Below are 25467 nucleotides of genomic sequence, written 5' to 3'. Positions count from 1 at the left end.
CCAAAGCCCACTTCTTAGACAGATGGCAAACACATGCTTGCTCTGGGCGGTGTCAAAAATCCTCTCAGGAAGCATGCTGGGTAGCCCCTCAGTGTAAAGCAACCTGACCCTGGATCACCTTCTTCCTTTCTCTACAGCTTTTCCTTATGATCTTTGCCATGTGTCTCTTCCGAGGCATCCAGTAGGCCATGGTCTGAAGATACGCAGCCTGCCACTGCCCAGTAGCCAGCCCCCTCCCCTTCCTGTCCTCTGGCCCCAGGGGAGGAGGCAAGGCCAGCCTGGAAGGCCAGGAACACAGAGCTAATTTTAAAAAAACAAAAACAAAGACAGACGTGAACTAAAGAGGCCTCACCTTGGTTCCAAGGCAAGAGCCATGAACTAGTCAAGGACCTAGGGCTGACCTGGGACCAGCTAAGACCAAAGGATTTTCAGCCTCAGAGCCCCCGGGCCCTGTCAGACTGGACTGTCCCCTGGTCTGGGTCCCCTCTCTTAGCATTTCCAGGATCTGAGCAACCAGAAGACAGAAACAGGCGCTGGAGAACCAGACTCTTTTCACAAGGACAGAATCTGCAGCACCACCTGCTGGATGGTGAAGCTGTCCCTGCTCCTGCTGGCTGAGGGTGGCTGTGTGTGGCACTGGATCTGATTTCCTCACCTCTCTGATCAAAGCCTCTCCGAGGGCCACAAAAGGGCAGTGACCTGCCCACAGTCACACAGCATATGCATGACAAGATCACCCCAGGGTTGCTGTTACTCCAGCCAGGACTCCATCAGATCTGCCTCAACATCCCAATGTAGACTGGCCAGCAACTGCCCACACCTCGTTCTACAGCTGAGAAAAGTCCATGCTGTGTCCAGTCTGCCCTGCTTGTTCCTTTACCTAAGCCTACTGTCATCCGTCACTTGTCCTCGTGGGCCGTACCCCTCACTCTGCCCCCCGGTGGGAAGACACCCCCAGTATTGTCTATTGCTCTCTTTCTACCGGGAGCTGAAGCTTGAATGTGTTCTTCAAGGTCCCTGCCAAGAATTCACCCCCTGCATACCTCCACCCGAGGAGCTCACTACCTCCCAACGCAGCCTCTGGGGGCACCAGCCCCTCAGAAGACAGAAGGGGGTTCCGTTTTCCTGTGCTTCTGTCCATGTCCCTTCATTGTGTCCTTCCTAGAGGTTAAGGTCAAAACTCTTTTGTCTACAGACAAGAGCCCCACAGCCTCTCAGTCATCCCTACCACGACGTCCTTCCTGTCCTTTTGCTGTCTGTATGGCATTTTGTTATTCTCTAGTCTCAGACTTCCAGACTCACAGGTTCACAACCAAAACACACAGACACACACACCTCAAACTACAGACTACATTGCCAATTGGGTTACAGGATGCCCGACCCTGTCAGGACCGTGCTGAATCCGTAAGTGTTGTCTATCAGGATCTCAAGTTTAACTCTGCTGTGGGCTCAGCAGGGTGGGGGGACGCAATGGTGGAACAGCATGGGGCCTGCTCTCCTCTCAGAGGGAAGAGCCTGGTCTAATCCCAGCTTCCCTCTGCCTTCCTTCCTGTCACCTGAGTCTCACCCATACTGGAGCTCCCCTGCTGCCTGTGCTAGTTCAAGGGACACTCCTTTCTTTCCTTGTGTCCTCACCCATCCTGGCCTTCCTGAGGGTCTTTGAGCACCACTTTTCAGAGCTGTCTTTCTGCATCCCCATAAATGAAGCCTAGAGACTGAGTCACCAGATCAGGGGACCCCACTGCTGCCTCCCAGCCTTGACTAAGAGAAACTTGGCTCTGACTCAAAACCCACCATGTACTGGACTCTGATTGCCTAGGAAGGCAAACGGATCGGCTGGGGTCTGTTGGGAGCTCATGGCCCAGCCGAGCAGGACACAGCCCAACCACAGGGGCTGCTGCCCAGAGCTAGCCCAGGCCTCTAGCAACGGGCAGGGACAAAGAGGGCTGAGAAGTCAGATATCGAGTCCAGGCAATTCCAGGGTAGAACAGAGACTCTCACCAGATGAACTTTCCATACAGCTTTTGAAGAGCCCAAGGCAGCTCAGATCCAACAACTCCTCAACCAGCACCCTCATAGGACCGGGAGGGGCAGGCAGTCTTCACCCTATGAGGTTGTTAATAGCCACCTACAAGGCTGTCTGAGGTCACTCTACTGGGGCTTGATGGGCTGCTCTGTGTACTTCCAGGGGAAGAGAAGGGAGCCCTTCCTTCACCTCTCACCCCAAGACTATCAGCCTCCCCTGAGATGCCTGTGACCCTCATTCAGTAGAGAACAGACCCTGCCTGACCCAGAGCCACCTGCTGAAAAGACAGCCCTATCCTACAGGCTGGGAGCAAAGACCACATCTGTGCCCACTCCTCAGCACTCTGTCCCAAGGTCCTGGCTGAGCCCAGCACCTCCAGAAACTGCACCTCTCTCTCTCTCTCTCTCTCTCTCTCTCTCTCTCTCTCTCTCTGACACACACATGCACGCACACGCACACACACACACACACACACGTTATAGTCTATTTTGGAATCTGTAAATGTCCCTTGTAGTAGGAAACAGAGTTAATTTATCATTGTATCTCCCAAGCCCCTCTTTTATATTCTATATCAAGAGAAATTTTGTAATATAAACAGGACACCACACAAATCGTTCTGCACTGGTTTTTGTGACTGTTTCTTACAAAAAGAAAAAGGACTGAAGAATAAATAGTGACCATGACAAAGGCAGAAGCACAGGAGGAGCTGGGGCAACCAGGGCACCCCAGGCTTGGATTTAAGGTGGGGTTCCTATCTTCTTCTTAGCCTCCTTCCAAGCTTAGTGTCTCCCCAAGGCCACAGGCATGTCTGTCTGCTAGCCTTGGTCTGGCCTTGCCCCCACCCCTGTGAAGTTATCACACCAGGGTGACCTGGCCACCCTACCCCCACCGCAGGGCAGGACCTTCCACCTCCTGTCACTGAGGGGAAGACTGGCAGAAGTCTCCGAAAGGCTGAGCATGGCTGGCGTCTTCCGCTTCTCTGACTACCTCCCTTGGGACTCTATCTGCATTCACAGAGCATCCAAGAGGATAAATCCCATCAGTGCTGAGAAGAGTCAACAATGTCACCCTCTACAGCAGTTGGGACTGTACTGAGAGGTGGCAGTGGCTGGGCCTGTGCTCTGAGTCAAGAGGTGGGACTGAGGGACTGGCACAAAGCCAGCGGCAGAAGATGGATGCACACACTGGTCCCATCTTGAAAGCATAGATTCTCACCACTCTGCCGGACCATGGCTGGGCATGTCTCCACTAAAACTAACCTTCAGTCCCCTTGCTGGGCACAGGCCATTGTCATGGGGCAGTTGGCTGCGGGGGCCGAATGAGCTCAGGGAAGCTGTGCACCCAAGTGCCCTAGAGAAAGGCTCCCCAGGCACAGAGGACCACTCCTCTGCAGAAGGGGAAGAGAAAGGCCTACAGCCACCTCTCTTAACTCAGTGTGCTTGCTGCTGAGGGAAGGAAAGTGCTGAGAGCTAGGACCAAGGGGAGGGGCCACATGGGCTGGTGTCACTAGTGGTGGCTTCAGCTCTAATGGCCCATTGTCAGGGTGCTGAGCAAGGGCAAATCCACTTCTGTTTCCTTACTTCTATAGAATTTGAGGGGCTGTAGGCCTTGGAATAGCCTCTGGAGGGGATATTTAGCAGATACGGGCCAGGTGTAGTTAGCCATACAGGCCTTGGAGGCCATACCAAGAAAATGCCCCTGCTTTTCTTCCCTTCAGAATTCCTCACGCACTAGGAGCCTATGCTAGCTGAGGTGCCAAGGCCTGTCAGGGCCTGTGGTACACTGCTTACCCTGGCCTGTTGGGGAGAGACTCTGGTGCTTTGGGGTGCAGGCAGCCAGTGTATAGAACACTCTACAACAGGCCAAAGAGAGGGTCAGGTATGCAGGCCAAGGAGGGGACCTAGGCCCAATGGAGGCAGGCATTCCCCTGGCTAGCTGACCACAGTGGGGGCTCTGAAAACTCTGTGTGTGTGTGTGTGTGTGTGTGTGTGTGTATGCGTGTGTGTGTGTGTGTGTGTGTGTATGCGTGTGTCTATGCGTGTGTGTGTGGTGTGGAACTAATATGGGGACACACAGTTTTCAGGTTTCTGAATGGAGAAAAGCTAAAACCTGCTGTTGGGGCTGACACAATCTCCTGGAGAGAAAAGGGCTTCCCAGCAGAGGAACTAACCTTGACTCTGCCCAGGCCCCAGTGCTCCACTCCAGACTGTCTATTAGAGTTTAGAGGTCAAGAAAGCCAGGGCAAGCGGTTGCCCCTGTATGGGGTGAGGAGTGGGGTGCTCCAGCCTGACTTATAACTCCTAGAAGCCCAGGAAGTCCAAGTTGATTCCAGAGAGTGCCTGGGAGGGGAGGAAGCTGCGTGCACCCTGCCAGCCTGCAGGCCTGCTTGGGGCCCACAGACAGGGACTTCCCCAGCCACTCTGGCCCAGGTCCAGGCCCAGGCAGGTCCCAGCCAGCTACACTTTCTTGGGTTTCCGGCCAACTTGGTAATAGTAGTAGATGCTGACAGCGACAAAGAGGAGGCGGCTGGCCAGGAGCAGCAGGGTCCCCAGGGACACGAGGCCTGTCTCCGCAAGTGTCGCAGTGACCACTGTGAAGGAAACCAGGGGAGCCAGAGGTCAGGAACAGACATGTTCTCAAGCCCCTCCCACCATGGAGCTATGCTGAACACCTTCCTTCATCTTTGGGACTGGGAGGCCTGGTTGACCTGGAGGAGCTCAACACTTGCCCAGTCCAGCTGACAGATACCTCTAGTCTGCTTCCCCCAAGAGGCAGGTGCCTAAGCAATGCATAGTCCTGAGTGTCCGTGCCTAAGGGAGGGACGTGGATTGTGGATTCCACAGGTGGGCTGTGGATTCAGGATACGGTGTATGTCGCAGGGAGTCCCCAGTGCTCTGCCCCTGTAGTACACCCTACACTACTCACCCAAGGACTGCACCCCAAAGTAGCAGGCCTCAGTGAGCAGCGTCCAGCGGATGATGACCTTCTCGGCTGTGTAGAGCGCGTTCCACATGATCAGGGAGATGCCTGTTGGATCAGCACAGGGTCAGCCTGAACCCCAGCCCAGGGGTCTGAACCTCCTTATCACAATACCCACCCCTCAGATCAAACTGCCACCCCTCTCCTAGTCCTTGTCTCTGTAGACCCAACTGTCTGCTCTTGAAGCTGCTGACACCCTTCTAAAGCCCCATGCGACACAGAGCAGGCTCTCGTCCCTGGGACTTCATGTCTTCATCTACACAATGGCGCCATGCTAGCTCCGTTCTTGTGATGTTGTGTGGAGAGATCTGGGATCTCAGTTACCTGGGCCTATAGCTTAGTGCCCCTAACAGAGGAGCCCTGGGAGACAGAGAACTTGTGTCAGGAAGGACTTCCTCTCAGGAATTCCTGAGAGAGTAGGATAGGCCATGATTTTAGTGGAAGACCAACTATGGTAGCTTACGCCTTGATATCTGATCTCTGGACACCAGAAGTTACCACTGTGTGCTCAGCTGGTGGCAGCCACCCTGAGACCCATCTCCATCTCCACAACTGCTTTGCCCACAGCAAGTTTAGGTCCAGCTGGCACGAGACTGGAGAAAGTGTGTGCGAAGGCCCAGTGGCCCTCTGAAACAGGAATGTGCATCTTCCAGTGTGCCTGCCGTTGAGACCCAACACACAGCTCACAGGAAGCAGGCACGACATGTGGCTAGGTCCACTGATGTGCCCATACCCAACACAGGACCTTGACTGTCAGGCATAAATGCAGGACTTTGATCTGCATACTATGGTAAGCCATAGAACATTTTAGGGAAGAAAGTGATGGCCCCGTCTGTTGAACTTTAAAACTACAATTTGGACTCTGGTCAACTGTTGTGTCCTCAGATTAGAGAAAAAAAATCAAAAGGACCAAATGCCCTGGGGATAAAGAAGACACTGTGTTGAGTCTGCCCTCCTCTAGGCTATGAGACTCTGGAAGGCAGGACCTGAGCTTCCTTCAGCTCTGCTCCTCAAAGCGCACTGCATGCAATTGCAGCCTCAATACTTCCAACTAACCATGTGCATTCCACAAACGGCCACAAGGTGGCAGCCCATGCTCAGCACAGCCACCTATGAAGGGAGCAGCCTGCTGGGAATGAAGGGAGGCTGTATAGGCATCCCCAAGGGTTCAGGTGTTGCCCTGAAGCCAGGTGGGCCTCCCTACTCTCCCACCATTGGCCCACAATTACTCACTAAGGAGGGCACCACCGTACAGACGGATGGGGGTCTTGCTGGTGACCTCAGCCCCATCAAAAACTGCATCGTAGAGCTGGTCAGGGAGGGCGAGGGCCTGTGGGCAGCAGAGGATCGCAGGGTCAGCTCTAGGCTGAGATGAATGCTGGGGACAGCCTTTCTCCAAGGACATATCCAGGGTTCCCCTGGTAGGACCTGATTGCCCCCTTCCTGTGGTTCCCAGAGCCCAGATCAGGTGGTGCTGGTTGCTTTGGAGCACAGCACCCTGGGGAAGGCCAGAGTGTCAGCTCTGGAACTAGCAAAGACCCTACAGGGTGGGTCTCAGTGTGGAAATAGCAGTGATGGGGTGCAGAAGCGGGGGGGAGGGCAAAGGCCACACCAGCCACCTCCTCCCTCCATCTAAGTCTCAGGGGTCACCAGCTGACAAGCACCAGACCTGCCTGCAGCCAGGATCGGGGCACAAGGACTCACCATGATGGCCACACTGGAGAACAGCATAGCAGAAAGAAACTGCCAGACCCTGGGGAGATGCAGAGGGGAAAGTTACAGTCACACTCTGCACCTGGACCCCAAGGGAAACTCTGTGAGACCAGACACCTAGGTCTGGGGAGGGATCCAGAGCAAGGCCCAGTAATAACGTAAGACCCTACACATACCTGGGACACAAAACTATCAAAACAAGACCTGCTACTCACCTGAGCCCCAGAGGCTCCCGAACAGCAAACTTGATCTCATTGCCCAAGACCTGGCTGATCTGTGGACACAGAAGTCAGAGGCATCAGGGAAGGTGGCCTTCAGCATCCACCCACCCACCCTGTGTACACCCAGGACCAGAGCGCCTCTGACTGACATAGAGGTCTCGTCTCTGACCTCTCCTGTCTCCTCTGGCACCCAAATAAGAGGAAGCTGAAAAGAGGAGGTTAGGAAGGAAAGCCGGGATCTGCCCGCCATGGGCTAGAAGCCTGGTTCTGTCATCACTGACATAACTTCACGGAAGTTACTTAGTGTCTCAGCTTCCTCATCTCTACGTTGGGTCAATAAACAAAGGGAAACCTTGCAGGGTCAGCAGGGTCCACTCAAGTCTGTGCCTGTCCCCTAAGGAGCACTGGGTTCTTCCCACAAACTACTGCCCCTATACAAATCATTCCGCTGCCACTGCAGAGAGTCCTAGAGGCACGGGGAAGCCAAAGGCCCCAGCAGTCCTTTGGCCTTGCCTCCTCTCCTCGCGTGGCCCACCTTTGACTGCGTGGCTCACCTTTGACCGGTGCACTTCGCCATCGTCATCCTCCCCGCCCACGCCCAGAATCTTCCTCGTTTTCAGGCGGCTCACAAGGTCTGTCTGGCTGTGTTTCTTCATGAGCGGAGGAGGCTGTTTGGCTGCCATGTTGTCCTTTGCTGAGGGACGTGGGGAGACACTGGCCTCGGCCATCGTTCCTGCTGGACTTCCAGACCCCAGGTCCCAGTGCAAGGCGAGAAGGGTGTGGCCAGGCCCAACTCAGGGCCTGAGAGAAGATGAAGCTGCAGCTGCCTCAGTTTCTTCTCCTGTAAAATGGGTTACGGAGGATGCTACCAACCTGGCCCCTATATAGATATGGCACAGCCCAGGTGATTAGATCAGTCAGCCCTTGAGCAGCATATGGGCTTTAGAAAAGGCATTTGGACCAGTTTGGATCTCACTGACAAAATTTATGGGTCATAGAGACAAAAAAAAAAAAAAAAAAAAAAACACTTCAGAGAGGTAAGGACTCTGTCCAAGCCCAAAGTGAACCACCTAAGTCCTAGGTTGTGGGCCACATGAACCTGTCCAGACAATCCCCACGGCAGCAAGCCTGCTGCTGTCCTCCTGACCCTAGACAGCCTCTTTCGCTGGCCAGGACCTAGGGAAGGAGACTGTTTGTCATGATGAATGGAGGCATTAAGCCCAGAGAATGAGGCTGCAGGTAGTGGTCATACAGCCCAGACCTCACCCACTCCCGGCTACCAGCATCCACAGACTCTGTCCGATCCCACATCTGCCCACCATCTTCCAGAGTCCCCAGCCCTGCAGGCCAGCAATACCACAGGCCAATCCTGGGCACGTACTGTGAGACCAGCAGTGAGCCAGGTGCTGAAATGGGCACTGGAGTCCAAGACGAATGTTCTTCTCCTGTGTTCAGTCCTTAATAGTCTAGAAGGAGACAGAGTTGGGAGGGGTAACAAGGTGAGGCTCTGGCTGACCCTACGTTGCCCAGAACTCTGCATCACAAGGCCCTGAAGGATGGGCGCAAATGAGGATGATTCCACAGGTGAAGAGAGCTCACCTGGAATGTATGGAGGCCAGCCAAACAAAAGGACAAAAGCATCGCAGCTAACCTGAGCACCAGCCAGTGCCAAGTGCCCTCTGTGCCCCAGCAACTAACTTTCCTTCACAGCCCCCTGTACCCCACCCTCAAGCAAACTCATTCCAAGTCACAGTTCAGAAGCTGTCTTTCCTCCTCCAAGCCACCTGCTGCCCAGTGCCATGTCCCTGACTGAGCACACATCTTCCACCCCAGGGAATGTCCCCAGATCACCCTGGTTCCTTTTCAAACCTGTCAGACTCTTGAAATGAAATAAGCCATCCCAACAAACAAGCGGTAGAAACACATGGACTGTGCACGCTAGGGTGGAGTGCACACCTTAGAAGAGGTTCAGTGGCTTTTGTTCAAAATGACATAAAAAGTCACCACTGGGTCAGGGGCCCTGACACCCAGCCCCCTTGTAAAATCTGTGGCTGTGTTTTTCCTTCCTGTGCCTGCTGGGGGTGCTGGAGACACTGGCGGGACCACAAAGGCTGCCTGTGCCCCTCAGCAGGCCTGAGGGAAGCAGGGGTGCCCTTTCAGCCACACTGTCCCAGGGAGGGCCCCAAATCTTTCTTCTGACCCCAAACAGACTGAACACTCTCACCAGCATCTCTAGCCCTCCATTCAAGGGTGCAGAGCCCAGACCAAACCACGCCTCCTCTAAGGACGGGGAGGTCAGTCCCTGGCCACATTCTCCCACGTCCCCTCTGACCTTTCTTTTTAATCCATGCCAATAACTCATGCCACTATGTCCTGCAGGTCAGGACACTGGTTCAGATGTCCAGACTGCAGGGGATGTGTGCCGTCCCAGCTAAGCCCTCATCTCCACTTCCAGCAGTCTGATGTCTGTTCCTCTAGTTTCATTTGAATTTTCTCAAATGCTGCATCATAAAGCATATGAGCACCTGCCTGCCCAGCTTCTCCCCACTCCCAACAGGATGTCTTTTCCGACTCTCCTAGACCCAGTGCCCCAAATGCCCACTCCTTTTTTGTGCACATCAGTATCCTGTGGGATACTTGTACCACATGAAAGACATCCGGTTGTTTCCTGCCTTCCTTTGCGTGTATCTGGAAGGATCGCACATTCTCGTGTCTCTGAGGTAAAGGGGTCAAAGTGGGCCTGCTGAAGGGTGTGGACAAAGTGAGAAGCCAGGACACCACCCGAGCTTCCACAAACCACATCCACTCCTGTCAACACTTGCTGTGGGCCGTTTCTATCTTAGCCCCATTCTCTGAGACCCCTGGAGTCCAGCCAGGTATGAGGATGCTTGACTCAGTCCTGCTGTGCCCCCACTAGTTTCATGACCTTGGCTGAGTCACCTCACTAATCTGAGCCTCAGTTTCCTCACTTGTGAAATAGGACTTTAGCTCCAGCTTCCTAGAGGCCTTGAGGCAATAAGAGAAATTGGGTCAGAGTATGCAACAAGCAGCTGCACAGAAGGGAGCCCGTTCAGTGAGGCCCTGTGAAGGCGTGGGCATGGGACACCAGAGCTCAGCTGGTAGAGAATGGGGCATCTTGTCACCAGCAGTTGGCGCAAACTAATCCCACTCTTCTCATCTGGGATATGGGGACAGCCACCCACCCTCGCTCCCAACTCCACCGCAAGCTGGTCTAAGGAGAAGCAAGACCCTGGGCAGAGCCGAACTCAGAAAGTGACCGCAGTGCCCACAGCAGGAGGGCTGCACACTTGCTGCCTGGACTCACTTTTGGAATGTTCAGTGGCTTAAATGGCCTAACCCATCTGATTAGCATCTGTGCCTCATGTGGGGAAAGAAGAGGCTAACTCACACAACATAGCAAGTCTGCAGGCAGTGTCTTGTCTTAGACTGTCCACTGAAGGTGAGTACTAGACAGGGTACCACTATCCTCCCCAGCACATCCCCTACACTCTGGGCGGTGACTCTGGACTGAGAGGACCAGGAGACTGGCCTCATTACCACCACATGGGACTAAGACCTCAGTGCCCTGTGCAAGACCAGCTCCAGCGTATTCCTCCTTGTTGGGCTGGAAGCTTCTCAGCACTGTTTTCCTCTGCCCAATGCCTCACCCAACACACACACACACACACACACACACACACACACAACATCACAACACACACACACACACACATACGCCAGTGGCCTTCTGGCCTCTCCTCCCCCACTCTTCCCTACCAAAGCCACCTGCCAAGGGTTTCAGGCCTGATATCATTGAACATAAGTGAGGGCACCTCCCCCACTCCATTCCTGGGAATCCTGGTCACACGCTGGCTTTGAGCCAATGTATCTGGCCTTGAATCTTGGCTCTACCTACCTATGAGCCTCAGGGCCTCAGTTTCCCTCTTTGAACTGGGGATAGGGATGCAGAGGAGCCTGTGAATACAGTCGTGTACCCTCCAGCCACCCACCGCCCTGCCCTGGGAGGGCTCTGCCCTCCTTCCTGCTGCCCTCTTTCCAGACCCAGCAGAGCAGAGCGGAAAAGGCAGCTGGCACTCAGACCTGCCCGACTTCCTGCATGCTACTCCGAGGGCCTCCACATCCCCACTGTGACCGTGGGAGGGGGAGGGGTGGCTAATCCTCCACCCTCAGGCTCAGATGTGAGATGGAGGTATCAATGAGGCCATGCCCTGCATGCTGCCCCTGTCAAACTCCTTGGCAGCCATCCCCACCAAGACAGCAACTATCCATCCTTCTAAGAGGGACAGTCACTCTGAGCCCTTGTCCAAGTGGGAAGGCAAGTTCTACCTTGCCCTCCTCCTCAGAGCTCGGCTGGTCTCCTGTGTTCATTTCTGGCCATTTACAACTCACGGCCCATTGCTTCTCATTCCCAGACCTCCCTAAGTCTGAGAGGGAGAGGCAGAGAGGGCAAGGGGCAGGCTCTTGATTCTTCTGTACACCTAAGCTACACGCAAGCCAGGGGTCCAGGACAGGAGAGGGGCGTGGAAGATGAGGGGCCACTCTCTAAGAGGCATGAAGGTTAGGCTAATGGTTTCATTGGGAGCTCTGGTATAAGGGTTTGGATGATAGTGCCTTCCTGGCCAGGGAAGTGGGTGTCTCAAGGCAGGAAAAGGAAGATTCTTGGGGGTACAAGGCCAGAGGATGAGGAATGTCCCTTTTTTCTTCTCTTTCTTTCTTTCTTTCTTTCTTTCTTTCTTTCTTTCTGAGTAGAAGTTTCCCTGAGTAACCTTGGCTGTCCTAATAGACTAGGCTGAACTTGAACTCAGAGACACACCTGCTTCTGCCTTCTAAGTGCTGGGATTAAAGGAACATACTCTTAATGATTAGGAAAACTTGAACTCAAACTTCAGCTCTTTCTCTTCACTACACTGTGACCGCAGGAAAATTACTTAGCCTCTCTGAGCTTCTAAATCCTCATCCAAGAAACTCGGCTGAGTCTACTCAGTAGGCCTGTGGTGTACCATAAAGAGGACAGCCTTGGAGCTGGGCCCCTGAACCGTGCACCACAAAGGATAGCAAAACCCTGTGTTATTAATGAATTCCTAGCTACTAGATTCAGCTCTGGGCAGCAGACCTGATGAGGCAGGGGCTCACACCTCCCATGCTCATCCTGGAGGACTTCCCCATCCTTCCCAGGAAGCCTGGTTACCATAGAAACCAATGGACTACAGCGCTATCCCAACAGGGAGGCTGTGCCCAGGAGGGCTGGCTTAGGAAACCTGCTGCCCTGGGAGGGGGAGGGGAGGAAGGGACCCAGAACACACAGCTGCTCTGGAGATTTCCCCTGAGTCAGTTACAGCCCCTGAGCCAGAGAGTCACTTCCGCCCCAGTGTGGGCAGAGGTGCAGCTGCAACTGCCCTCCTGCCAGTGAGGAGAGATCAGCCTACACGTCCAGCCTGAGCTGGGGACAGCCGCCAGCCACCACACATCCAACCTAGGACCCCCTGAAGTCCACATTATTGCCTGTAACAACAGCCAATTCCATTCCACTTTTCAGATGAGAGCACTAAGGCCCAAGCAAGTTATTTACTCAGGAGTCCCTGGCTCGAAGGGTGTGGCAGCGCTAGAATTCAAGTTCGCTGTGAGCTGAGCTCTCACTGAATCTCCTGAGAGGGTCTAGGGAGGGGAGGTTGAGAAATGGATGTCTGTGTTTGTCTTTGTGAGTGCCTGGTAATGGAGTGTTCCTGGAACACACACACACACACACAACACACACAGCCAAACATAACTGAGCTTCAAGCTGTCTTCAGAACACTCTCCCCTGGAAGTCGTGGTGTGTCCCCAATGCCTAAAGAGCTCTCCTCCCTAGGACTGGCCTCTCTCGGGTTCAGGGCTGCAATGGGGGCAGGGCTCTGAGAACCAGTGCCCCAGATCAGACCCTATTGTTCCGTTATCGCTTTGTTGCAGAATAGCTGGAAGTGGGCCTGAACAGCGCAGCTCACAAGTGGGGACAGCCAGAGGCAGAGTTGTCCTGGTCAGAGGGTAGACTGCAGCGAAGACTCTGAGCCCAGAGCCTCTTCTAGGGCACCCCAGGGACAAGATGGAGGTCTAGCCCCCTTCTAGGAACCAACTACTGGGACCCTGTGGCAAAGTGACCCATATCTCAGGTGTCACAGGGAGCAGAAGGTGAACGCATCAGGTTCCCACCCTAGACCTGCATTCCCAGACGCGGACTCAGGCAGGCCTGCCGCTGTGGAAGAGCCGTGTTCCCTGCACATGAGTGTCATGCCCCGCACACAAAGCCAAGGGCCACAGAACACGGGTAGCAGTACTGACACACATAATGCTCCCTGTGACTCGGTCTCTTCGGCCATCTTCCAGGCCCAAGCAAAGGGAAGACGGAGGGATGCTGCTGTGCACAGTCCCTGCTGGCAGCCCAGCTGCGCCTCGGGCCCCAGAGAACATTATTCTAGCATGCTCCCTAGGTGGACAGAGCAATGATGGTGGCTGTCCTGTCACCTCCTGCCAGCTCACTAAGCTGCTGTGAAAGGGGAGAAAGGAAGGGTAACAAAGAAGGGAGCCAGCAGACAAATCCTTTAGCATGGCAGCCATGACAGACCCATCCCAGCGGCAAAGCTACAGAGTCCATGCCAGGTTCCCTGAGCCTTCAGGAACCTGACCCTAGGATCTGGAGCCTTAGGGTTTGCCCTGCCACTAAGAGGTCAGGGTGCCCTGGGTCACTGTGCTTTCAAGGCACAGCTGGGGTCACTGGCATGATGGCCCAGGGCTTGCCTTCACAACTGGTTTCTGTGTAGATGTTGGAAAATGTGGTGCTGCGGGCTGTCCCCGGTCTGACTAGGCAACCAGGACTCCAGCCACGTAAGCACATTCGTTTGTGTTTCAGCTTGGCCCTGCCCAGCCTCGGCAGCCCTTCCTCCTCTCCTACTACCCCTTCCTCCTCTCCTACTATCCCTCCCTCCTCTCCTACTGCCCCTTCCTCCTCTCCTACTACCCCTCCCTCCTCTCCTACTACCCCTTCCTCCTCTCCTACTACCCCTCCCTCCTCTCCTACTACCCCTCCCTCCTCTCCTACTACCCCTCCCTCCTCTCCTACTACCCCTTCCTCCTCTCCTACTACCCCTCCCTCCTCTCCTACTGCCCCTCCCTCCTCTCCTACTGCCCCTTCCTCCTCTCCTACTACCGTGAGTAGATTTTATCTTCTCACTGGTCAGTCTGACTTCCAAAGGGGCAGAGGAAAAAACCTTGCTGAGTTGAAGAAAGTGGGTGAGGACCAGTCCTGGGAGCCCCAGTCCTGGGAGTCCCATCCCTGGGGAGGGGCTGGGGAGGGACTTCACCGTCTGAGGCAGCAGCCCTATGCACACAGCCTCTCACGACTCAGGAGTCATTGACAGGGCCTTTCCTGTCTCGCTGTCACTTGCAAACGACAAGACACAGCATGGAGAATTACTGCCCTTTTCAACCCAGAGCGGGACAGCCTTCCCAGAGTCTGGTGACCGAGTCAGTGCCCTCAAGGGCAACTGGCCCTATCATCCATCAGGACAGCCCTGCCTCTTGTTCCCACAGGGCTGGGCCTCCAGTGTGAATGGGGCAACGGGGGCTTCCTTAAAGGCATGCTTCATGCCAAGCCCATATCCTCAGACCAAATGGCCTAGAGCCCTGCCTCCCCCTGGGTAGGGACCCCAGTTCAAGGCTGAGATTCTCCTCCCCATACTCAGGTTCTGACAGAGTGGTTAACAAGGGAAGTGACTCCTCAAGAGGTCCGCAGAGCCACTGACCCAATGCTCCCAACAACTTGTGTTGCCTTGGGAGAGGAACCTGCTCTCTGGGCCTCAACTTCCTCGTCTGTTAAATGGGCATAATAATGACACTTACTTTCTCCCATTAGAAGTAGCCAGCAAACACCCAGAAGAGCTTATATTTTGTAGCCAGTGCTCAACAATGCTGCTGTTTAGACCTGAGGATTCAACTACTTGGCCTCATTTCCCCCTTTTACTAAAGCAATTTCTTTAGTAAAGCAGAATCATTCCAGGATTCCATGCCCACACAAACAGAGTGTTCCGAAGAGGGTAGTATCAGGAAGAACTGGGGTGATAAAGAATAGGGGTGACTCTGGGTCAGGACCAGCACTCTGACGGGGGCAGGTGGGGAGAAGCATGAGGGTACTGGGGAGACAGGGCATTGGGGCAACTCCCTGTCCCTGGCTGCTATGGCTGTGCTGGGGGTCTGGGGGTGAGGCTTTGCCACCTACTCATGGCCAATCTGTGGATGCCCCTCCTAGGGGGGGTAGCTTACAGATCCTCTCCAATCATCAATCCCCTCCCCTATGAGATGGGGGATCCCCATCCTTTCTCACCAGTGCTCTCCCCTGCCCCACCGCACAGGAGCAGCATGCTGCTGTCTCAGGCCAGGCGCTCTGCACCAGGTATTCTGCAAGGTTGATTGGAAAAGCAGCTCTGGCCACTCCTTAAAATGTCCTCAACAGTCCAACGCTCTCTGTGTTCTCCTGACCTCCACCCCACATTACAGAATTTGCTTCTCCCTATTTCTGAGACAAGGGTCTTCCTACATAGTCCAGTCTGACCTGGAGCTCAAACTCCTCCTGCCACAGCTCCACCAAAGGGAAGCGTCATGAAGCTTCCTCAGGTGTGCGGGGACCTGTGGGACCTATGCCAGCCATCTGTGTCATCATTTTTTTTGTGTTGTACTCACAGATACTTTAGGCAGTGAATGAACACACAGAAAACCTAAGAACAATGATTGAAGACCCTGCCCCTAGCCAGGAGCCTTTCTCCAGCAGAGGGGGCTATCACAAGTCCAGCCTGAGAGCTGGGGTGGTAGGAGCTGCGAGGTAGGGGTCCGGAAAGATAAAAGCGGGGGGGGGGGGGGGGGGGGGGGGGATCAAGTGGAGGCAGCCAGACTTAAGTCCTGCAAAAGAGAAGTCAGTGTCCTAGGACACTGAGACCAGAGGGTACTTTACGGGAGGGCAACGTCTGGACAAAGGGAACAACAGAAATCTGAAGAATACTCTCATTTCCCAACGACCCTACAGGTCGTTGCCTCAGACTGAGCCTCGGGCTGCCACTAAGAGGCAGATAGAGTCTCTCCGGATTTTTCCACGAATCCACCACAGTTCCGCGGCCGGCTGCAGTTGGTGGCCCCTCTCCGGAAGCCTCCAGAGGTGGCGTTCCAACGAGAAAAGACACAGCTAGATGGGCGTCCCCACAATCCAGGAACTTATCCACTCCCGCCAGGCCCCATCCAGAAAAGTTTGTCTCAAAAAAAAAAAAAAAACGAAACAGGAAGTGCAGTCGCGGGGGGGGGGGGGGACTTCGAGGAGGCCTTGGCCGTGTACTTCAGGCTTTGGGGCAAGGTGGTGGCAGTTCCTGGACCTCTCCCTGCTCCTTCACCCCATAGGCGGGAGAAGCCAGCTTTACCCAGGCTGCAAGAAGGAGGCGAGAGGGGAGTCTAAGTGAACGCCTGACCCTGATGGATGATGCGCTGAGCATTTTTGCGCACTATATGAGACCCCAATACATCCTGCGCCAGCCAATGGCCCCGCGCTGCTCCCTCGCAGCTGACCGCGCGCCTTCGAAAAGAGAGGATCGTCCTGACCCACCTGCAATCCCCTCATGACTCCCCTAGACTAGGATCTGGCCCAGTCACGCTTCCGTCCGCTCCTCTCCAGCAGGGGCTCGGGAGTATCACCGGCCTTGCGCCTTCCCCCTCAGATCTATCTCTCCTCTCAGCGCTGCAAACACTCCTCTACTTTGTGAGGCGGGAGTAGGCGACTCCTCCAGCCCCCGCACCCACACTGAAGGTCCGGACAGACCAATGGGCAGCGGGTACCCTGCCACCTCCTTTGCCCGAGTAGCGGTGCGGACAAAGACCCGGGAACTCGCAAGTTTGCACCGCGCAATCCTCGGGCCAGGAAACAAAGGCGGGAGGGGGTGCGGTGGCGAGAAAGGGGGAGGGGACCGAGAACTAAGCACGGAAGGCACAGACCCGGCTACAGTAGAAACTGCTTCACGCTTCCTTCCCTCAGGCTCCAAAGCAAAAAGCTATAGTCCGGAAGGAGGCCGAGGGCGAAATAAACACCCCCAGGGGTTGGAGGTGGCAGAGAAGAGAGCTGGAGGAGAAAGGGAAACCGAGTCAGTGCAAGGAGACAAACAAAAAGGACAGGTCGGTGCCTCGAGGACCTCAGAGGGGGTCCAGGGCGCCGGCAGACAAGCCGGTGACGTGCGGTCCCGGCGTCCTGCTGGCGTGCGCAGGGTGCTCGCTGACCCCCAGAGTTCCCTAAGGCCCCCAGCGCCCCCGGGCTCCACTGCGCAGGCAGCGGCCGGCGCGGTGGCAGCGGCGGGGAAGTGCGAGGCTCATCAGCTGCGGGCAGCGGACTTACGTTCCTAGCACGCGGGGTGCTGCGCTCGCGGAGCTGGCGTGCCCCGCTGACGCTTCGGCCGGGGGAGTCTCACATCGCGGTGCCGCGCCGGGCGAGCAGGGCAGGGCAGGGCAGGGCAGGGCAAGCAGGACTCCTGCGCCTCTGGGCTCGCAGAGTCTGGCGGCCCGCACTGGTCCCTCCTCTAGTGCCGCGCACAAGCCAATGGCACGCCGTCCCCTCCCACGCTCCTGGCTGCCTCGCCCCCGTGGTGGCCAGGGCGGGCACAGAGGGGTGGGGGGACCCAGGGCTGCATCCGAGGCCTTGCCGGGAGCCACCTGCTGGGGGCGCAACCCCGCTTAGCCAGGGGATCCCCGGTCGGGGACACCCTTTCTCTTCGACACCCAGGACTTTCTCGGAAGTTCTGAAAACAGCGCCCCTTTCCCGGGACTGCAAATATCCCCTATGAATCGATGAAATACTCATTCTCAAGCCTAGGCCAGTGTCTAGGAAGGCAGGGGCCGGCTTTGATTGGCAGCACCCCCTCTCCCCGCAGTGTGAACCAGCACGGTTGGATAGTAATGGTCACTGTTTGCTAAAACACTTTCAAGAATGAAATTTTTGCGTTCTCAACAGCTCAAGAGGTTTATAGGACTAGCCCCTAGATCCGTGAATCATTAAAGCTTAGCCTAGACCTGAAGATGACGGAGAACGGGTGCTCTTTCAGCCCGGCTTGGCTCCTCAGCTTGAAGTAACTTCAAAAGACAAGGACTCTCACCCCACGAAGACCTTCGACCTCAGTCCCTGTGCTGTCTGCTGCACGTGTCAGGGCTGGGGTTGGGGGGGGGGGCATACCTGGGACTGCAGAATATTTGTTGGGGGAACCAAACAGCCTTTTATCTCAGCCCGTGCCGAGAGTGTTTCCTGGGGTCCTGGGAGATCTTCAGGAGCCTATTAGCCTAGAAGACAGGCTCCTATAACATCTGGTCCCTGCCTGGCTCTTTATAGCTGTTGATCACCCAGTGCCTCCCTCCCACTGAGAGACCTCGGGATTTTGTCCTCGGGACTGAAGGTAAGTAACCCCAGCAGGCCTGGGGGGGGGGGGGGACCGAGAGAAGCAAGGTAAAGAAGTGGGGCAGAGAGCAGAGAGGCTGCCCCCAAACTCCAAATAGGTATGCCTCTGGCTGCTGAGTTTTGCTTCGCTTTTCTACTCCAGGCCGCAGAACCAGAATACCTGGGTTCAAACCCAGGCTCTGTCTTTTAGCATGTCCCTGGGCAAGCAAAGTTACCTAACCTCTCCAAGTCTCCTTATCTACAAAATGGGTGTGGCCTAAGCAGGAAGTACTCTGGCTATTGTTGGGATTTCCAGTTCCGGTTGCAGCCCCTGCTTACCAAGTCTGACTACAGTGTGAGGTGCTGAAGTCCCAGGCAGGCTCCGTGGCCCTCCCAACAGCTGGGGCTGCACAGGAGGGGCTGTGCCCTTTGTAAGGAAGAAAACAGAACAGTGCCTGGTAAGTAACAAGCCTGCTCTCAGTGGCTGTTAGCCTCCTGATTACCAAGGCAACTAAACTCCCTTCCCACAGTGCCACCCGCTCTTGCTGAACACCTGGCCAGTGATGGCCAGTAATGAATGAATCACACAGCCAGTCCTGTCTGTGGCTCTGGATCAGGCCTGTCTCGAGGTGTGCGGAGTGAAATGCACAGCCTTCTGTCCCTGACCAGGGCCTTCATCGCCGTCTGTTCTCCAGAGATGGAGTGATGAGTTCATTGCCGCACCATCTGTCCCTTTATCATGCAGGGCTCTGAACTGTGTCCCTGAGCACCCCACCCCCACACTTGGAGACAGCTCCCAGTGTTCCTTCAGAAGAAGGACCTGAAGGCAGAATTCCAGAGGCTAGACCTGATGCTGACTCCTACCCTTCCTTGTTGTAGAAGGAGTGAGCTCACTGTCACTAGACACATACAAGCAGAGCCAAGGAGGAGCCAGAGACGATCACTAGTGGTGCTTGATGTAGACAGAGCCTCTGAGCTCGGGGTGTCTGTGTTCTGGGGTTTCCATGTCCATCTATAAGGAGGTGGGAGCCCCACAATGCTTTGCAAAGGAGGTATAGCTATTCAGATGGGCCCTGTATGTCAGGTAAAGTGCTGGGTCCTGGGGCCTTGGAATTGATAGATGTAGTGCCATTTCAAATATATTTTAACAAGTAAAGACTGCCTGAAATAAAACTGAGAGTAAGTTGTTATGGATAATGGTCAAGACAAAAGCTAAACAAAAGAAATTAGTTTCAAAGTTCTTGGGATTTTTTGTTTTTTGGGGGTTTTTTTCATATTCATATCAGGTATGTTTTCAAGGTCAACAAAGATGTAATTTAAATACATAGGTAATCTTCAAAACGTCAGAGATCTACAGAATATGGCATTTAAGAAGTTTTAATAACTTAGGTTATTCTTTTTTATGACAATGAGACATGTCTGCTCCTGATAGCACCAATCTACTTCAGTGAAGATAATGGGCACTGAAGAAACTTCCCATGGAGTTTTCTTTCTTTGTGACAAAAGTAAGTCACTGGACAAGAAAATGTCCCTGCCTCAACTGCTGACATTATGCTGTCCTAATGAGACAAGCAGGACACAAAACATCCTGCTTCTTAGAAAAGTCTGTTGAATGTTAGGCCCATAGTCTGAAGATGGATGCCCCAACACTGCAGAGAACTTTGGGTGACTGTCCGAGCAGCTATCTGTTTCTGTCATTACACACTTTTTGGAAGTCGCTTGCTTGCACTTCTTGCTTACTCAGTTATTATTATTTACTACTCGGGTCTCTGAGGGAGTTGAAGACTAGATAATTATAGTCGTTGTTTTCCTTGTTTACCTGACTCAGAAAGCAAGTTAAGATAGGAAGTAAATTAGGTACAAGATTTTGAACTCACCAAAATAAGATAAACATAGTACATTTTCTATGAATTTGTCAAATGCAAATGGACTAGACATTGTTAATGTATTTATTATCTGTATCTATTGTTTATAGTCATTGCACTTATTGTATATAGTTTTCTTATATTAGTTATAGCCTTCTTTTTTTATTAGACAAAAAGGGGAAATGTAGTGGCATTTCAACTGTACTTTAATAAATAAAGACTGTCTGAAGATCTGAGAGTAAAACAGTCCCACTGGTCAGCCTTACAGACCAGGTTTGGTAACACACACCTTTAATCCTAGTAACCATAATGATACACACCTTTAATCCCAGTAGCCACCCTAGTTGCCATAGGAATCAGGCTGTGCATGCCTTTAATCCCAGTGGTGCTCACCTTTGATCTCATCCCTAGAGGGGAATATAAGATGAGGAAGACAGCTCTCAGACACAGTCTCCTTATGAGATTCCAGGAGGCAGGATCACAATTTCAGACTGAGGTCAAGGTAAGAGCCAGTGGCTGGCTGTTTTGGTTTTCAGATCTTCAGGTTGAACCCCAATTTCTGACCCTGGATTATTATTAATTGTGCTTCAAACAAGTGGCATCCCTGTTCCTAGAGGATTATCAGCCCCTTGGGGGGACAGATTTGTATCCACAATTGTGAGAAGGGAAGTAGCTCGCAGCCTGAGCTGATAGACTGGGGGACTGAGAGAACACGAAGCTCAGATGGCATCCACACCAGCACCTCCAAGTGCAGAGCCCTCTGATGGTCCTCATCAGCTCTCTCTGGCTTTGGTTTGCACGCTGCCAGACACAGAGTGCTCACTACTACTAAGGCAGCCTCTTCTTAACTGGAAAAACAGTGCTGAGTGGCAAGAGACCACCTACCCATCTTGCCGTCCATTTCCTCTAGAGTGCCGATCTCTGTCCATACACTTCTCCAAAGTAATGTGCATTTGTTTAAAAACATCTCTAAGGCCACCACTCAGCCCTTGACATGTCCTCAACCAATTAATAGAGACAGGATGGGGTGTCCTTCCCAGGGGTTCCTGGCAGTGTAAGAGAAATGCATGCTGAGCCCTTTGTCCAAACATGTTTCTGAGTTACCTCATCTTCCCATTGGCTGAAAGCAAGCTTACCTGGTTGGGCACGTCATAACATGAGACAACACAGATATTTAGCCTGTGTGGATTCTGAGGGTGAAAGCTACTCGATGCCCCCTGTCCTGGTGACCCTACATTGCTCCTTGGAGGGAAATGGACATACGGCCATCACTGATCTTTAGAGCTTGAAGAAGCCAGTGAAGGGACTGGATAAGAAGGTTTGCCAAGTGGAAACTTGAAGTCTTATTGTTCCCTTAGAGGCTGGCCTCTGAATGTGCTAAAATGTTCTACTGAAAGTCTCGGGAGTGTGGCTGGAGTTGGGGAGCAGCCAACCAGTGAGGGTCACTCCTACGGAGACCCGGCAGCTGCTGCTTCATCTGTCTTATCCTGGGCTTCCTCAGCAAAAACGGCAGAGCCTCTGTGCCCTAGAGGGAGGGTGTCTGGGTAAGGGTGTGGGTGACTGTGCCAGGGCTGTGTACAGTGGGCATGACAATGGGGGAAGGGCAAGCAACTCACTTCTGGACTGTGGTCCCCGAGGAAGAGGATATGCCTTCGGTGAGCAGAGCATGGTGATGCATGCTCAACTGTGATCCCAGCACTCCAGAAATGGACACAGGAGGATCATTCTCAGCTCACCATGAGGTCAGAACCAGACTCAGCTATATGAGACACCATCTCTAAATGAAACAAAAACCAAGGCGCAGGTTGGAGAGATGGCTTAGTAGGTAAAAGGCTTGCTACACAAGCCTGATGATTTGAGTTCAATCCCTAGACCCTAAGTTAAGGCGGAAGGAAGTAACTGACTTCTGCAAGTTGTTCTCTGAGGCCAGTGTGAGTGTCATGACATGGTACTTCCATCATACACATCATCATCATCATCATCATAATAACAGCAGTAATAATTAAAAACAAAGGTGCTTACAGTTAGAGCAGAGTTAGCGGGGAATGGAAAGGCTATGGGAGCTAGCACTGGACATGATCTTTAGAGCATGGCCCAGGCAGAAAGGTCTCAGCAATGCTACCTCCCGGAACATGTTGGAGGAGGACAGGACTGTCTGAGTTCAGCAGTAGTTGAACCTGGGAGTATTGGACTTGACAAGCATGGTTTAAATCCTGGCCAGGCGACCACAGGCCAGCAGTTCTACTTCTCTGAGCCGCTGCTTTCCTCTCAGAGTTAAGAGCTGGGTGAACTTTGTAGAAGTCACAGAAACTTCAGCCATGACAATAAGCCTTTAGCTTGGAGCTGCTGTTGCTGCTGTTATTGCTGCTGCTGCTGCTGCTGCTGCTGCTGCTGCTGCTGCTGCCGCCACCAGGAGCAGGGTAGAGGTGTTTCTGAAACTGTAAAGGGTGACTCCGAGGTGACAACTGTTGAGCCAGGGTCAGTTGAGACTCCGCAGGGATACCTTTGAAACCCAAGCAGACGCGGCATCCTCAGAGATCCCAGGCTCCCTCACTTCTACAGTTCCTTTCTTTTTAAACCTGCCTAGCCAGGACATTTGGGGTAGAGTTAGGCTGAGCAGAGCTTTCGGGGTCTGAAGGAGAAGGGGAGGATCAGGAATTCCCAGGCTGGCCCTCCCTCCCTCGTACTGCCTGCTTCCCCCCTCCCCCACTTTAGTCTGTAAACTAGCCCAGTCTCATCCCTAACTCACGCCCCCACGGCTGCCCTCCCTTGCTGACTCATCTCCACTGCCACACTTGTAGCTACCGTGGGAGCAAGAAATATCACACAGCTCCTCACCTGGGAGAAAATGAAGCCAATAGCTGCTGGGGATAGGGGGCGGGGAGTGGACACAAGCCACTCAGGCTGCTCAGAAGAATGGTGGACAACTTGGGAAACCAACCCATGCCAACAATGGCAGGAAAGCTGAGGAGCTGACAAGACCAGCCCAGCAAATCCCTCCTGAACTGTAGCACGAATGATAAAAACCCAGAGACAAATAGTGGAGTTCAACCTGAAGATCAGAAAAACAAAGTAGCCAAGCCACTTGAGAGCTCTTACCTCTAAGAAATCCTCAGACTGAAAGAGAGAGTGAGTTCCTGTCTCAACCAACCTTACATTCCTCTCTAGTGCTGGGGTTAAAGGTGTGTGCCACCACTGCCTGGCCCGTGAGACTGACCAGTGTGGCTGTTTTACATTCTGATCTTCAGGCAAGCTTTACTTATTAAAATACAAATGGAAAATCACGACACTGGACCAAATGAAGTACAAGGCCCTGGTTCTCTCTAAATAGCATAGTGGCCTTTAACAAGTTATTCGCCTCTCTGAGCCCATTCACCTGTCAAATGGAAAAAGAAACCATGATGACATCAGGGTACTGAGGGATTGAGGGAGCTGGAATGTGTCAGCCCGACTCATGATGAATGAACAGAAGATGGTAGAGAAGGGTCAGAGACAGTAGGTGGATGCTGCTACCTGCAAAAAAGCCATCTGTGGGGGCTAGGATAGGGACCTGGAATCCTAAGCTTGAGGGTGCATAGTTCCCCTAAAAGGAGGGATGACAGACACTCCCACAAATCAGATAAGAGTTTCCAACTGGCTGGAGATCTCAGAGTGCTGTGGATATGAGGGTAGAGAGGGCAGCAGATTCAGCCTGGTAGATCCCAGAGGCCTCCACAACAGTCACTCTGGGCTAAGGGCTGTGTCCTGGGCTCCTGGGTGCCACATCCAGCAAGCTTCATATTCTCTCAAAGAAGGACATTCTGACCCCACAGTAGGTGTTTTCCTGGTCTAAGTGATCTTAAGTCTTTTGAGGTTGGTCTCATTATTCATCCATTTTATGGACAAGAAAACTAAGGCTCATACACTAGACAGATCAAGATGCAACCCTGACAGTCCAGTCCAGAATCCAAAATGACTCTGGTTCTGCTGGTGCCACAGCAGAGATTTCCAGACTTCCCACAGACAATGTCCCTTAGGGTCCCAACTCTTCCTTCAAACTGTTACCCGTGTTCACCAATGGAAACCACATGTGGTCCCAGAAAAACATTTGTCAAACAGAGTTTTTAATATGTGTATGGGTGCCTGGGCATGTGCACATGTGTGCACACGCATTTAGAACGTGACAACTTCAGGTGTCATAATCAGGAATGTCACCCACATTTGAGACTGGGTCTCTACAGCTGACCATTTAGGCTGCCCAGTGAGCTCCAGATAGCCACTGTCTCTTCCTCCCAGGGCTGGCATTAGAAGTGCAAGCCCCCACACCAGAGTTTTTGCATGGGCTTTGGGGATTGAACTCAGCTCCTCCTGCTTATGGGGCAAACACTTTACCAACTGAGCTAACTTTCCAAGCCCCTGGATTCTTGATTACAAATGGCTTTACCAAGCTGTGGTTTCCAGAGCACATTGGGGAGGGAAAATGTATGCACCCTGCCCCAGGCATCAGAGTAGAAAGCTGGGTTGAGCAGGAGTTCCCAGGACAGTAACCTTCCCACAAGCCTCCAAGGGATTCCACAGACTGCACTAGACAGGCTTGTGGAAGGCATCAGGCTCCTTCATTAGCTCATTAAAACGGATCCTTTTTCAGGCAAGATGCACACTGGGAAACCCAGCACTCAGGAGGCTGAGGCAGAAAAGTGGTGAGTTTGAGGCTCACCTGGGCTGCATTACCAAGAACCGAACAAAAAGCACCCGGAACATTTGGAGGGCTGGGAGTCTAGCTGGATGGTACAGCATTTGCCTAACACACCCCAAATCCTGGGTCTGAGCTGCAGTACAGAGGAAAGGAAAGGAGAAAAAAGGAGGGGAGCGGAGGGGAGAGAGACTGGGGGGTGTAGCTCAATAGTCCAGGGTTTGCTGTAGTAGTATGAGATTCTGATTTCAACTCTCAGAACCACAGCGGAGAGGAGGGTAGGATGAAGAGAAGGAAGAAGAGGAAAAGAAGGAAGGAATGGGGAGAGAGAGGGAGGCTAGGAGACAGAGGAAGAGTGGGGAGGATGGAGAGAGGGAGGAAGACCAGGAGGGCACAGAGGAGGATTGGGGGAAGGGGACCAGGCAGGGGGAGGAGTACAGGAAGAAAGGAGTGGGGAGGAGAGAAAGAGAGGGCAAGGCCAGAAGGAGGCAGAGGGGGACTAGTGGGAGTAAGCACTTTAATTAACACTTAGGTACTTTTCTCCT

At 53.4% G+C, this 25467-nt stretch overlaps 2 protein-coding genes across 5 annotated transcripts in view; one reads left to right on the top strand and one right to left on the bottom strand.

Annotated features, from left to right (window-relative positions):
- Positions 1-2590, top strand: part of Tspan18 (tetraspanin 18) — a 135756-nt gene extending 133166 nt beyond the window's left edge. For both annotated transcript variants that reach the window (XM_041641278.1, XM_041641279.1), the window contains exon 9: positions 138-2590. In XM_041641278.1, the coding sequence (XP_041497212.1) occupies positions 138-185 (48 nt within the window). In that variant the 3' untranslated portion in view covers positions 186-2590. The remainder of the gene's footprint in view (positions 1-137) is intronic.
- A 37-nt stretch (positions 2591-2627) lies between these two features.
- Tp53i11 (tumor protein p53 inducible protein 11) lies at positions 2628-17668 on the bottom strand. 3 transcript variants are annotated; one of them, XM_041641280.1, is made up of 8 exons: positions 17357-17665; positions 8321-8405; positions 7494-7780; positions 6934-6992; positions 6710-6758; positions 6239-6335; positions 4952-5053; positions 2634-4616 (listed from the first exon to the last, which is right to left on the bottom strand). In XM_041641280.1, the coding sequence occupies exons 3-8, from the start codon at positions 7665-7667 to the stop codon at positions 4483-4485; spliced, it is 615 nt and encodes a 204-aa protein (XP_041497214.1). In that variant the 5' UTR covers positions 7668-7780; positions 8321-8405; positions 17357-17665; the 3' UTR covers positions 2634-4482. The 3 variants fall into 3 exon arrangements, with proteins under 3 accessions (XP_041497216.1, XP_041497215.1, XP_041497214.1); XM_041641281.1 differs by lacking the exon at positions 8321-8405 and having other exon boundaries at positions 2633-4616; positions 17357-17668; XM_041641282.1 differs by lacking the exons at positions 7494-7780; positions 8321-8405; positions 17357-17665 and having other exon boundaries at positions 2628-4616; positions 6316-6335; positions 6934-6973.
- Between the last annotated feature and the right edge of the window lie 7799 nt (positions 17669-25467).

The sequence above is a fragment of the Microtus oregoni genome, unplaced genomic scaffold, assembly GCF_018167655.1.
Source record: "Microtus oregoni isolate MIOR12 unplaced genomic scaffold, Mior012 000068F_ref0000429, whole genome shotgun sequence".
In the NCBI taxonomy this organism is placed as follows: Eukaryota; Metazoa; Chordata; class Mammalia; order Rodentia; family Cricetidae; genus Microtus; species Microtus oregoni.
Note: the sequence above shows the minus strand (reverse complement) of the source record. Positions and strands in the feature narration are given on the sequence as shown.